Here is a 14,606-nt window from a genome sequence, read left to right on the forward strand (position 1 = left end):
GAGGAGCCTGTGCACCGCAGCTGGAGAAAAGCCCCTGCACAGCAACAAAGACCCACCACAGCCAAAAATAATGGATAAGTAAATAAAATTATTTTTAAAACTCCACACATAACAAATGCTGGAGAGGATGTGGAGAAAAGGGAACTCTCCTGCACTCTGGTGGGAATGTAAGTTGGTACAGCCACTATGGGAAACAGTATGGAGGTTCCTCGGAGAACAAAAAAAACAGAATTACCGTATGACCCAGCAGTCTCACTCCTCAGAATATTTCTGGACAAAACTATAATCCAAAGAGATACATGCACCCCTGTGTTCACAGCAGCACTCTTCATAGTAGCCAAGACATGGAAATAACCTAAATGTCCATTGACAGCGAATGAATAAAGAAGAATCCATACATATATCAATATACAATGGAATACTACTCAGCCGTAAAAAGGAATGATTCCCTTGGCAGCAACACAGGCACAACTAGAGATTATCACACCAAGTGAAGTCAGAAAAAAGAAAAATAAGTACCATATGTAATCACTTATATATGGAATCTAAAATATGGCACAAATAAACATATCTACAAAACAAACAGACTCATAGAGAACAGACTTGTGGTTGCCAAGGTAGAGGGGGCTGGGGAAGAGATGAAGTAGGAGGTTCAAGTTAGCAGAGGTAAGCTATTATATATGGAATGGATAAAGAACAAGGTCCTACTGTATAGCGCAAAGAACTTATATCATCCTTCTCAACTGTTAAAAAACACCGAAGAGAGGAGGGCATTCATAAATTCATTCTACCAGGTCATCATGACCCGGATACCAAAATCAGGCAAAGATACTACAAAAAATAAAAAATTACAGGCCAATATCTAAGATAAATATACGTAAAAATTCATGACAAAAATATTACCCAAATTCAACAATATAAAAATTCCCAAATTAAATGGGATTTACCCCAGGAATGCAAGGATGGTTCAGTTCAGTTCAGTTGCTCAGTCGTGTCCGACTCTTTGCGACCCCATGAATCGCAGCACGCCAGGCCTCCCTGTCCATCACCATCTCCTGGAGTTCTCTCAGACTCACGTCCATCGAGTCAGTGATGCCATCCAGCCATCTCATCCTCGGTCATCCCCTTCTCCTCCTGCCCCCAAACCCTCCCAGCATCAGAGTTTTTTCCAGTGAGTCAACTCTTCTCACAAGGTGGCCAAAGTACTGGAGTTTCAGCTTTAGTATCATTCCTTCCAAAGAAATCCCAGAGTTGATCTCCTTCAGAATGGACTGGTTGGATCTCCTTGCAGTCCAAGGGACTCTCAAGAGTCTTCTCCAACACCACAGTTCAAAAGCATCAATTCTTCGGGCTCAGCCTTCTTCACAGTCCAACTCTCACATCCATACATGACCACAGGAAAAACCATAGCCTTGACTAGATGGACCTTAGTCGGCAAAGTAATGTCTCTGCTTTTGAATATGCTATCTAGGTTGGTCATAACTTTTCTTCCAAGGAGTAAGCATCTTTTAATTTCATGGCTGCAGTCATCATCTGCAGTGATTCTGGAGCCCCAAAAAATAAAGTCTGACACTGTTTCCACTGTTTCCCCATCTATTTCCCATAAAGTGATAGGACCAGATGCCATGATCTTCGTTTTCTGAATGTTGAGCTTTAGGCCAACTTTTTCGCTCTCCTCTTTCACTTTCATCAAGAGGCTTTTTAGCTCCTCTTCATGTTCTGCCATAAGGGTGGTATCATCTGCATATCTGAGGTTATTGATATTTGTCCCAGCAATCTTGATTCCGGCTTGTGTTTCTTCCAGTCCAGCATTTCTCATGATGTACTCTGCATAGAAGCTAAATAAGCAGGGTGACAAGATACAGCCTTGACGTACTCCTTTTCCTATTTGGAACCAGTTTGTTATTCCATGTCCAGTTCTAACTGTTGCTTTCTGACCTGCATACAGATTTCTCAAGAGGCAGGTCAGGTGGTCTGGTATTCCCATCTCTTTCAGAATTTTCCACAGTTGATTGTGATCCACACAGTCAAAGGCTTTGGCATAGTCAATAAAGCAGAAATAGATGTTTTTCTGGAACTCTCTTGCTTTTTCCATGATCCAGCGGATGTTGGCAATTTGATCTCTGGTTCCTCTGCCTTTTCTAAAACCATGGTTCATGTATTGCTGAAGCCTGGCTTGGAGAATTTTGAGCATTACTTTACTAGCATGTGAGATGAATGCAATTGTGCGGTAGTTTGAGCATTCTTTGGCATTGCCTTTCTTTGTGATTGCAATTAAAACTGACCTTTTCCAGTCCTGTGGCCACTGCTGAATTTTCCAACTTTGCTGGCATATTGAGTGCAGCACTTCAACAGCATCATCTTTCAGGATTTGAAATAGCTCAACTGGAATTCCATCACCTCCACTAGCTTTGTTCCTCAGTATCCCTAAATCAATGTGCTACATCACATTAAAAAAAGGAAGGATAAAAATCATATGATCATCTCAGTAGACACAAAAGGTGAAAGTGAAAGTGAAGTCACTCAGTCCTGTCCGACTCTTTGCGACCCATGGGCTGTAGCTCACCAAGCTCCTCCCTCAATGGGATTCTCCAGGCAAGAATACTGGAGTGGGTTGCCATTTCCTTCTCCAGGGGATCTTCCCAACCCAGGGATCGAACCCAGGTCTCCCACATTGCAGGCAGATGCTTTAACCTCTGTGCCACTATTTGACAATATTCAACATCCATTCATGATAAAAAAAATTCTCAAAGTTGGTATAGAAGGAACATATCTTGATACAATAAAGGTGATTTACGATAAGAAAGCCTTTTTAAGTGAACAATGCAAAGAAATGGAAAAAAACAATAGAACAGGAAAAACTAGAGATCTCTTTAAGAAAATTAGAGATAACAAGGGAACATTTCATGTAAAGATGGGCATGATAAAGGACAGAAACAGTAAGGACCTAACAGAAGCAGAAGAGAGTAAGAAGCGGTGGCAGAAATACACAGAACTGTACAGAAAAGGTCTTAATGGCCTGGATAACCACAATGGTGTGGTCACTCACCTAGAGCCAGACATCCTGGAGTATGAAGTCAAGTGGGCCTTAGAAAGCATTACAATGAACAAAGCTAGTGGAGGTGATGGAATTCCAGTTGAACTATTTCAAATCCTAAAAGATGATGCTGTGAAAGTGCTGCACTCAATATAGCAGCAAATTTGGAAAACTCAGCAGTGGTCACAGGATTGGAAGAGGTTGGTTTTCATTCCAATCCCAAAGAAAGGCAATGCCAAAGAATGTTCAAACTGCTGCACAATTATCCTCTCATTTCACATGCTAGGAAGGTAGTGCTCAAAATCCTTCAAACTAGGCTTCAGCAGTACGTGACAGAGAACTTCCACATGTACAACATGGATTTAGAAAAGGCCAATTGTCCATGTCTGTTGGATTATAGAAGAAGCAAGAGAATTCCAGAAAAACATCTACTTCTGCTTCATTGACTACGCTAAAGCCTTTGACTGTGTGGATCACAACAAACTGTGGAAACTTCTTCAAGAGATGGGAATACCAGACCACATTACCTGCTTCCTGAGAAACCTATATGCAGGTCAAAGAACCACAGTTAGAACCAGACATGGAACAATGGACTGGTTTCAAATTGGGAAAGGAGTATCTCAAGGCTATACATTGTCACCCTGCTTATTTAACTTACATGCAGAGTACATCATGAGAAATGCTGAGCTGGATGAATCACAAACTGGAATCAAGATTTCCAGGAGAAATATCACTAACCTCATATACACAAATGATACCACCCTAATGACCAAAAGTGAAAAGGAACTAAAGAGTCTCTTGATGAAGATGAAAGACGTGAGTGAAAAAGCTGGCCTAAAACTTAGCATTCCAAAAACTAAGATCATGACATCCGTTCCCATCACATCATGGCAAATAGATGGGGAAACAATGGAAACAGTGATGGACTTTATTTTGGGGAGCTCCAAAATCACTAGAGACAGTGACTGCAGCCAGGAAATTAATAGATGTTTGCTCCTTGGAAGAAAAACTATGACAAACATAGACAGCATATAAAAAGCAGAGACATCACTTTGCGCACAAAAGTTCATCTAGTCAAAAGTATAGTTTTTCCAGTAGTTCTGTATGCATGTGAGAGTTGGACCATACAAAAAGCTGAGTGCCAAAGAATTGATGTTTTTGAACTGTGGTGCTGGAGAAGACTGTTGAGAATTCCCTGGACAACAAGGAGATCAAACCAGTCAATCCTAAAGGAAATCAACCCTGAATATTCATTGGAAGGACTGAAGCTGAAGCTCCAATACTTTGGCCACCTGATGCAAAGAGTGGATTCATTGGAAAAGACCTGATGCTGGGAAAGATTGAAGGCAGGAGGAGAAGGAACGACAGAGGATGAGACGGCTGGATGGCATCATCGACTCAATGGACATGAGTTTGAGCAAACTCTGGGAGTTAGTGAAGGATAAAGAAGCCTGGCATGCTGCAGTTCATGGGGTTGTAAAGAGTCATACACAACTGAGCAACTGAACAACATGATAAACCCACAGTTAACTCCATACTCAACAGTGAAACGCTAAAAAGCTTTTTCTCCAAAATCTGGAATAAGACAAGGATGCCCATTTTCATCACTTCTAGTTAACACAGTGTTGGAAGTCCTAGCCATAGCAGTCAGAAGAGAGAAATAAAAAGTATCCAACTGGACAGGAAGAAAACTACAAAGGTGTTATCACCTTTGTAGATGACATGATACTATATTTTGAAAACCCTAAAGTCTCCACCAAAAAACTACTAGAACTAATAAATGAATTCAGTAAAGTTGTAGGAAGTGAAAGTTCTATAATTTGAAAACCGTGAAACACTTATGAAGGAAATTGAAGATGATACAAAGAAATGGAAAGATATTCCATGTTCATGGATTGGAAGAATTAATAGTTAAGATGTCCATACCACGCAAAGCAATTATAGATTTAACATAATCTCTTCCAAAATACTCATAACATTTTTCACAGAACTAGAAAAAATAATCCTAAAATTTATATGTAACCACAAAACTCCCCACATTGCCAAGGTAATCTTGAGAATAAAGAACAAATCTGGGGGAATCATTTGCTATAACTTTACATTGCAAAGCTACAGTAATAAAAATGACATATATATCAGTGGAACAGAGTAGAGAGCCCAGAAATAAACCCACAGACTTGTGCTCAGTTTATCTACAACAAAGGAGGCAAAAATGTACAATGGAGAAAAGGAGAAAAGACAGTCTCTTCAGTAACTTGTACTGGGAAAACTGGACAGCTACATGTAAAAGAAAGAAATTAGAACATTTGTTCATATTGTGTACAAAAATAAGCTCAAAGTGGATTAAAAACCTAAATTTAAAACCTGAAACTGTAAAACTCCTACAGCAGAACACAGGCCAAATATTCTTTGATATTCTTTGACAGATTGTAGTAGATTTTTGTAGATCTCTCTCCTAACAGGAAAGAAACAAAAGCAAAAATAAATAAATGGGACTTGAATTTAAAAGCTTGCACATCAAAAGAAACATTGACCAAAAAAAAACACAACCTACTGAATCGGAGAAAATATTTTCAAATTGTATTACCAGTAAGTGATTACTAGAGGATCCCCTGGCAGATCAGCTGGTAAAGAATCTGACTACAATGCAGGAGACTGCCTGCAATGCAGGAGACCTGCGTTCAATCCCTGGGTTGCTAAGTTCCCCTGAACAAGGAAATGGCAACCCACTCCAGTATTTTTGCCTGGAAAATCCCATGGACAGATGAGCCTGGCGGGCTACAGTCCATGGGATTACAAAGTGTCAGACACAACTGAGTGACTAAACCACCATCCAAAATATATAAGTAGCTCATACAACTCAATAGCAAAAAGTCAAGCAACCTGATTAAAAGATGAGCAGAAGACCTGAACAGACATTTTTAAAAGAAGATATACAGATGGGAAACAAGCACATGAAAAGATGCTCAGCATCACTAATCTGAGAAATGCAAATCAGAATAACAGAGATAGCACCTCACACCTCTCAGAATGGCTATCAGGAAAATATCTGCAAATAGTAAATGCTGGAAAGGATGAAAAGGGAACCCTTCTACACTGCTGGTAGGAATATAAGTTACTGAAGCCACTATGGAAAATAGTGTATGTGCTGCTGAAGTAAGCACTTTGTTTTGGGGGGCTCCAAAATCCCTGAAGATGGTAACTGCAGCCATGAAATTAAAACACACTTGCTCCTTGGAAGAAAAGCTGTGACCAACCTAGACAGCATGTTAAAAAGCAGAGACATTGCTTTGCCAACAAAGGTCCGTCTAGTCAAAGCTATGGTTTTTCCAGTAGTCATGTATGAATATGCGTTGGACTATAAAGAAAGCTGAGCCCGGAAGAACTGATGTTTTTGAACTGTGGTGTTGGAGAAGACTCTTTGAGAGTCCCTTGGACTGCAAGGAGATCCAACCAGTCAATCCTAAATGAAATCAGTCCTGAATATTCATTGGAAGGACTGATGCTGAAGCTGAAACTCCAATACTTTGACCACCTGATGCGAAGAACTGATTCATTGAAAAAGACCTTAATGTTGGGAAAGATTGAAGGCAGGAGGAGAAGGGGACGATAGAGGATGAGAGGGTTGGATGACATCACCGACTCAATGGACATGAGTTTGAGCAAGCTTCCAGGGTTGGTGATTGACAGGGAAGCCTGGCATGCTGCAGTCCATGGGGTCACAAAGAGTTGGATATGACTGAGCGATTGAACTGATGAAAAATAGTATGGAGCTTCCTTAAAAACTAAAAGTTGAACTACAGTCAGTTCAGTTCAGTTCAGTCGCTCAGCTGTGTCCAGCTCTTTGCAACCAACCCCATGAAATCACAGCCTGCCAGGCCTCCCTGTCCATCACCAGCTCCCAGAATTCACTCAGACTCACGTCCATCGAGTCAGTGATGCCATCCAGCCATCTCATCCTCTGTCGTCCCCTTCTCTTCCTGTCCCCAACCCCTCCCAGCATCAGAGTCTTTTCCAATGAGTCAACTCTTCACATGAACTACAATATGATCTAGCAATTCCACTGCTGGGTATGTAACTAGAAAAGATGAAATCTCTAGTTCAAAAAGATACATGCACCTGATGTTCACAGCAGCACTATTTACAATAGCCAAGACATGGAAGCAACCCAAGTGCTCATCAACAAATCAATGGATTAAGAAAATGTGGTAAATGAATATGGAATACTACTCAGCCATAAAGACAAATGAAATACTGTCATTTTCAACAACATAGACAGACCTACAGAATATTATGCTTAGTGAAATAAGCTAGATAAAGACAGACAAATACTGTATGATCTCCCTTATATGTAGAATCTAAAAAAATAAATGAATGAATACAACAGAACAGAGACTCACAGATATGAGAACAAACTAGTGGTTACCAGGAGGGAAAGGGAAGGAGGGAGAACAAGATAGTGGTAGGGGATTAACAGACACAAACTACTATGTATAAAATAAATAAGCAACAAGGATATACTCCACAGCACAGGAAGATATAGCCATTGTTTTTAGTGACTTTAAATGGAGTATGTCTATGAAAATGTTGAATCACTGTGTTGTACACCTGAAACTAATGTAATATTATAAACCAACTTACTTCAATAAAAGAAGAAATAAAATTAGTTAGGTTAAATGGGCATTTTGAAACCTTTTCTCATATTGGCCATTTTCTTTCTCAAGCAACCTTAGAACTCACCTATCTTTAAAAGAGAAAAACAAATCCTGTCATCTCCATCCGTGTCTGTCCTTCATCAGGCTCCCAAGTTCCTCCTTTGCACCCACGCCACTGCTCATTCTGCTGTGAACACTTTGCCTCCACCTACACGTGGCCATGCTCTCTCTCAAGCCACCAGTAGGACCATGTCCCCTGAGACTCTTTCCAGCTCTTACCTTCTTGGGAGCATATGGCTCTATTAGTCATCCCCTCTTTCTGGATTTTTCTTTCTTGGCTTCCAGGACACTGGGCAATTATTCATTCATTTCAGTTCAGTCGCTCAGTCATGTCCGACTCTTTGTGACTCCATGAACCACAGCACACCAGGCCTCCCTGTCCATCACCATTTCCCGGAGTCCACCCAAACCCATATGTCCATTGAGTCAGTGATGCCATCCGAACATCTTATCCTCTGTCATCCCCTTCTCCTCCTGCCCTCAATCTTCCCCAGCATCAGGGTCTTTTCAAATGAGTCAGCTCTTTGCATGGGGTGGCCAAAGTATTAGAGTTTCAGCCTCAGCATCAGTTCATTCATTTATCTCCCACTAATATGTCTGAGGTCTGTGCATGCCAGGTACCAGGCCAGGCACTGGAGCAAAACACAATCAATTCTCTGCAGTCACATTGCTCAGAGTCCCGGCAGAGACAGATTTCATCAAATAAGCACACAAATCATTGATTTAGAACTGGAGAGAGTACTGTGAAGGAAGAGTGTGGGAGTTTTGAGAACATAAGACAGAGTGCCCTCACCAAGACCAGGTGTCAGAAAGACTTCATGAAGGAGGCAGTGCTTTCAGCTGAGGTCTACAAGAGGATCGGGAGTTAGCTACTTGGGAAGAACAATCTAGATGTTTAACAGTGTGTGCAGAGGCTGAGATAATGGAGGACAGCCTATTGGGAGGTTGTAAAAGAAAGCCAGTGTGGTCAGTGCAGAGTGAATGAGCAGAACATGGCATGAGACTGGAGAGGTGGGCTGGAGTCAGCTTCTGCCCTGTGAAGCCTTGGATGAGGATTTTGGACTTTAAGTGACATGGCTGTCTGACCATACAAGCTGTGAGCTGCACACCTCCTGTTAGTCACTCAGTCATGTCCGACTCTTTGTGACCCTATGGACTATAGCCCACCAGGCTCCTCTGTCCATAGCATACTGGAGTGGGAAGCCATTCCCTATTCCAGGGGATCTTCCCGACCCAGGGATCGAACCCAGGTCTCTTGCATTATAGGCACATTCTTTACCATCTCAGCTACCAGGGAAAACTCCTAGGAGCAGAGTTATGTTGTTATTTATGGTAACACTGTGCAAATGTGAATAACGAACTGTGGAGTGTGCATCTAGCACAACCATACCCAGAAACCAAGTAGTCTAACTGCAGTGAGTACAATGGACAGGAGAGGGCAAGAGGCTTTGAGGAGCCCAGTTAGGAACCTGCTGCCCCAGGAACCAGTTAGGCCTCAGTGTTCCCCTACCTGCCCCTTCACACACTCCCTCGTTGAGCTCACCTTTGCCCCCGTCTGCCTCTCTAGCAGCTCCTCCTTAGGCTAACGCCCTAATCTTTGACTTGGGTGGAATTTAAGGAACACTCAACATCAAGCAGAAAGGGGAGGACAGGAATTAGCCCAGAGGACAGGGGACTGTATTTGGCAGAAAGTGATTCATCCTGAGCAGGGCGAGGTAGCAGGTCTCAGCTACGGGGCAGGATCCCAGTTAGAGGCTCAGATCTGTGCAGGAACCAACACAGAAGCAGAAAGGGGGCTGCGCTCCGGGCCTGGCGGCTGGTCCCTGAGCCCCTGGTCTGTCAGCAAGAGAACTTGGAGCAGAGTCTGAGCCCAGCAGGGTGGAGCAGGATTGGTGTACAACTGAGACGAGGCCTGGGCAGGAGCAGGCAGGAGGGTTTCCAGGAGTTGAGGGAGCCCTAAGGAGATTCCCAAGCCCTGGGTCCTCAGCTTATGGCCCAGTTGGTCTTAATCTTTGCAGTGCTGGGACCTGGGCACACCTGACTATGGCAGTGGCCGCAACTGCCTGGGTTCCCAGGCTAAGACCTGGAGCCACTGGAGCCCCCGCCTCCCACTCTGCTGGTCCTGAATGAGCCCTGTTCCTATTCACCAGGCCACTGCAGGAGCCCTGACCTTGTCCCCAAACCCTTCTCTCACAGCAGCTCAGCCTCCTCTCTCCCACTTTTGAATCCTAGAGCATTTATTATTTTCTATTCTCTGACATCATTTACTTCATCTGACGTTCTGCACAGTTAGGGGTTTTTTTCTAATAACTTTTAGCATGAAAAATATCACATAAACAGAGCAGCACATAAAAGTGTGGGTTAGTGAAATAGTCCACGAGCCACCTGTAACTAGCACCCAGTTCAAGGGAAACAGCCACCCCAGCTCCTGAAATTTCCCTCCACTTGTCCTTTTTGGACTTGGGTAATCCTCAACGTCAACTCTCCCGCCTTGTATAGTCATATACAAGGGAAAGGCTTTTACCTTTTTCTTCTTTTAACTTTTCCTCGTAATTACCACGGTTTGTACCTCTGTGTGGGCTTCCCAGGTGGCTCAGTGGGTAAAGAATCCGCCTGCAGTGCAGGAGATGCAAGAGACACGGGTATGATCCCCAGGTCAGGAAGATGCCCTGGAGGAGGGCGTAGCAATACCTATTCTTGCCTGGACAATTCCATGGACAGAGGAGCCTGGCAGACTACAGCCCATAGGGTCGCAAAGACTTGGACACAACTGAAGTGACAGAGACACAAGCACGTAGCCCTCTAGTAGGCAAAGAGTTCCTTTCTTTATGTTTTCTCTATGCTGGTTCTTCAGGGAAGGGTCTCCAGCAGGGTCATGAATGCAGAGGGGCCAGAGCAGAGCCTCGTGGGGAGAAGGTGGAGAAGTCAGCATCAGCAGAGGGTTCGCGAGGCAGCCAGAGAAAGTGACCAGTGAAGCGAGGAACAGAGAGAGGGGACAGGGGAAGTGAGGGGGAGGAAATGGTTGCATGAAAGCTCAGGACTCACAGTGGAATTCTCCTGATAATAGAGTCCAGCTCCCAGTCTCAAACCCAGCCACCTTGCTCTGTACTTAATCTTTCAAATGATACCTATCTACCAAGTATCCCCTGCCAGGTGGGATCCTATGCCTTCTAGGGGCCCACCCTTCCTTCTTAAAGGAGAGGTGGCTTAGTCCTAAGCCACCGCCTCATCCCCCACTGTAGCCCCAGGCTGTCCCCTCCTTTCCACCACTCAAGCTGGCGCTGTGGTGCAGATAAAGGCAGAGGGGCACCCAGACACAGGTGAGACCAGAGACAGAGTCAGGTCAGGGTCCTCACACCTGAGATGCTGATTCCAGGGCAAAGGCTGAGTGCCCTGGGGCCCACTGTCTTTCAGTGAGAGGTGCAACACCCACACCCTAGTACCTCTGCCCCTCACTGCCCCCTGCTCTGAAGTCTTGCTGCACAGCCCTCCCGTCCTTCAACACCCACCTGGCCCTGGTTGTCTTGTGGGGCTGCTCTTCTGTCCTAGCAGGACAGGGAGCTGGCTCTTCAGAGCACACAGTGACGTCCTGTGGGAGAGAGGAGAGCACACCCCTCCCCAGGACCATGCTGGGCACCCATGGTGGGTGGCAGGAGGAAGGGACGACCCATGCCAATTTGGGCACCACTGAAGCAATGTGTTTTTTGTTTTGTTTCCTATGCAGACATCGTCAACTGTGACCTGAAATCTACCCTGCGAGTGTTGTACAACCTCTTCACCAAGTACCGGAACGTGGAGTGAGGGTCAGACTGGACCGTCCCCGGAAGCGCCTTATCCTGCTTATTCCTGTCTCCTGCTCTGTGCTCCCCTCCAAGTCCGGCTGCTCTTTTCCCAGAGATAGTGGGAACTGAGATCAGGAAGGAAGTGACCTCAGTGGGCTGACCTGACCTCCTAGGCTCTGAGGCTGACCCCACAATGGCTGTGAAGGTTGTCCCATCCTGGTACCAGGTCCAGATTTCCTTCTGTGTAATCTGGAACCAGCTTAGGCACAAGAGCCCATCCACCCACCCACCCACCCACCCTCAGAAGATGAAAACAAAGGATAAGAGCTACCATTTAATGGGTGTAACCTATGGGCTGGGCACCACGCTAAGTGTTCTGACCTACTACTCCAACTTGCGCATTCTCATGACTCCCACTGATGATGATGTTCTCAGCCCCTTTTACAGATAAGGAAACTGAGGCTCAGAGAGGTTACGTGACTCGCCAGAAGCTGCCGTTTGTTTTGCTTCTTTGAAGACCATATTCGTTAACAGCGAGCCCGTCATGTCACACTCTCTGTGCCTTCTGCACTTGCGTGTGCACGTGTGTATATGCGTGCACGTGCACCTGCGCCCTCCAAGACGGTGGGACCCCCTGATCTCAGCGCCAGCCAGGCTAGGTCAGGACTCGGTGGTTCGCACTGAAATTGGCAAATCAAATTTAGCCCAATTAATAGTGTGTGTGTGGCAGGAGCCGTATCCCTCAACTCCTTTGTACAAATGAAAATTACGCTTAATTCCTTCAGATTTGTAATAACCCCTTATTCTGGTTTCAGGGTGACATTTGGAAAGGATTCTGTTTGAAATTAATGGAGTGGCACATTTTGCAGCCTTTTTGCCTGATTGCATGTAATGGAAGTGCCCTATATTTTCCTACAAAATAAGTCCTCGATTCATTATCGTTAGGCAAATGTACAATATACCCAGGCACCGCAGAGAGCTGGGCACAGGCCCATGCGAGCAGGGCTTGGGAAGTAGGGCTCTTCAACAGGGACTCTTGAGCTTTAAAGAAAGGAACTCCTTTTTGCCCTCTAATTGATCATTTAGACCATTTCTGGCGAAGTCTACCCACATGCAATTACTGGCTAATTCAGGCAAGCAAAAATGTAAGTTATTTAGACCCAATCTGAGTAGGTTTCCTTGCGTGGGTTACCCGCGGGCTTGTGGTTACATGGATCCCCTCTACATGAACCCAAGTTTGGAATACAGGGCTCAAGTTGTCTCAGCCTGCAGGGCCTGGGATAGGAAAGGGGCTGAACAGGGGTGACTAGGAGGACAAGAAGCGTCAGGCAAATACTTGCACACTTAGCATACAGGGGGACATCCTCAGACCGAGGGATGTGGCTTGTGGTATTTAACATTTGTACTCTGAGTTGACCAAAGCCTTGGGATAGCTAATAACTTGTACTGATGTGTCTTCCCTGTAGAATTTTCTGAAGTATGCTAGGTGGACAGCAGCCTGTATCCCCACCTCTGGATGTCTGTGACTACTTTAGCACTACTTGAGGCCCAGTTGCACAAAGCCCCTCTCTGATTTGAGGAATTCATCATGATCTCTAACTACGCCACCCAGAGGGAGGCCTTCCGTCGTGTCCAAACATTCCTTCCTGCTCCATCAATTCTTACTCTACAGTCTCGCTGCAGTCACTCAAAACCCATATAATTTCAATATACTACTTATTTCTGGAGAGATTTCACTCTAAGAAAGAAGTATTACTCAGCATTTAAGATACAAAGAAAATGTACTCTCTTGTGTCAATCTGTGTAAAAGAATACAATCCTTTTTTACATAATTAGTGAACTACTTCATTTGTCACTAAGAAACGCTAAATACAGTGCTATTTCTGTTTGCTCTTTTTTAAATTCCTGATAGCGATTCAGCATAAATAATTGCTTTGTCTCCTTGAGCAATACTAAAGCAGATGAAATAAGAGAAATGAACTCATTTAAATGTGCTTTGCTATATGAATTTTGTCTCCATTTTGTGCTTTTTTCTTATATTCAAGCTGCAAATGGACAGTGGACAAGTGACTTATGAAGAGCACTCCTTTTTATATTTTACATATGCGCTATATGAAAACACATCAGAACACTTGGAAATTTTTTTAATAGCAGGTCCAATCTGTCAGAAAATGGTGTTTTGAGACCAAGGTCTTTACCTTACTCTGAAATTCCAGGGCTTGGGCCTGGTTTTATAACCCTGCCATCTCATGTAGAGGTTTTTCTTTACATTATGGAACCTCGTGCCTAATACATGACTGTTCTTGAAGGGGGGTAAAAGGCATCAGAAAACAAATAAACCAAACGTAACCTTTGTCTCTTTTAAAAGAAAAAAAAAAAGCTGAGGCAAAAATCAAGTCTCTGTAGGCTCACTGGATCCTTTTTTCCCTCTTTTCTAAATTTAGATTCTTTCATATTTTTAATAGTTAATGTGTAAATTGTGCAAAATTCAAAAAGCATGTAGGAATATCTAGTGAAAAACCCAGCCTTCCTCCCTCCTTTTTCCCAGCAGACAATACCTGTCTCCAGAGGCAACTATTTTGTTCTGTTTCTAGTATTTGCTTCCAGATACCCCAACAATATAAAGTATATACATGTCTGTCAACATATATAAGACTATTTTAAAGCATAACATATTATACATACTATCACGCACACTGCTTTTTTTCATTTAATGTTCTATCTTAGAGATTATTTTGTGCTGGGTATTAAAACTCTTATTAAACTGAGAACATGAGCACTTTATAAATCCAGATGCACACCCCTGCTCTGTATGAGCTAGAAAAGGAAAGCCCCACCAGAAGGAGGTAATGTTCTAAACAGTCAAGACTGGGACATACTGGAGTGGGGGTTGGAGAGGACTTTACCAGAAACATTCCCCTGTTTCCTCAACTGAGTTTATTTCTTAAAGGCCTTTTTTGGATCATTATGGTGAATGGTGTACAGTTTGATTAAGCTTGTAGTTGTACATAGTACTAGGGCTACTAATTTGTAATTGACTCAGAAAATACTAAAAGTTACTGAATAGCCCAC

General features: G+C 43.7%; 1 protein-coding gene across 3 annotated transcripts in view; it reads left to right on the forward strand.

Moving 5' to 3' along the window:
- PARVA (parvin alpha) overlaps positions 1-13,608 on the forward strand; it is a 168,227-nt gene extending 154,619 nt beyond the window's left edge. For all 3 annotated transcript variants that reach the window (XM_018059568.1, XM_018059566.1, XM_018059567.1), the window contains exon 13: positions 11,477-13,608. In XM_018059568.1, coding sequence (XP_017915057.1) covers positions 11,477-11,553 — 77 coding nt within the window. In that variant the 3' untranslated portion in view covers positions 11,554-13,608. The remainder of the gene's footprint in view (positions 1-11,476) is intronic.

Source organism: Capra hircus, chromosome 15, assembly GCF_001704415.2.
Source record: "Capra hircus breed San Clemente chromosome 15, ASM170441v1, whole genome shotgun sequence".
Lineage (NCBI taxonomy): Eukaryota > Metazoa > Chordata > Mammalia > Artiodactyla > Bovidae > Capra > Capra hircus.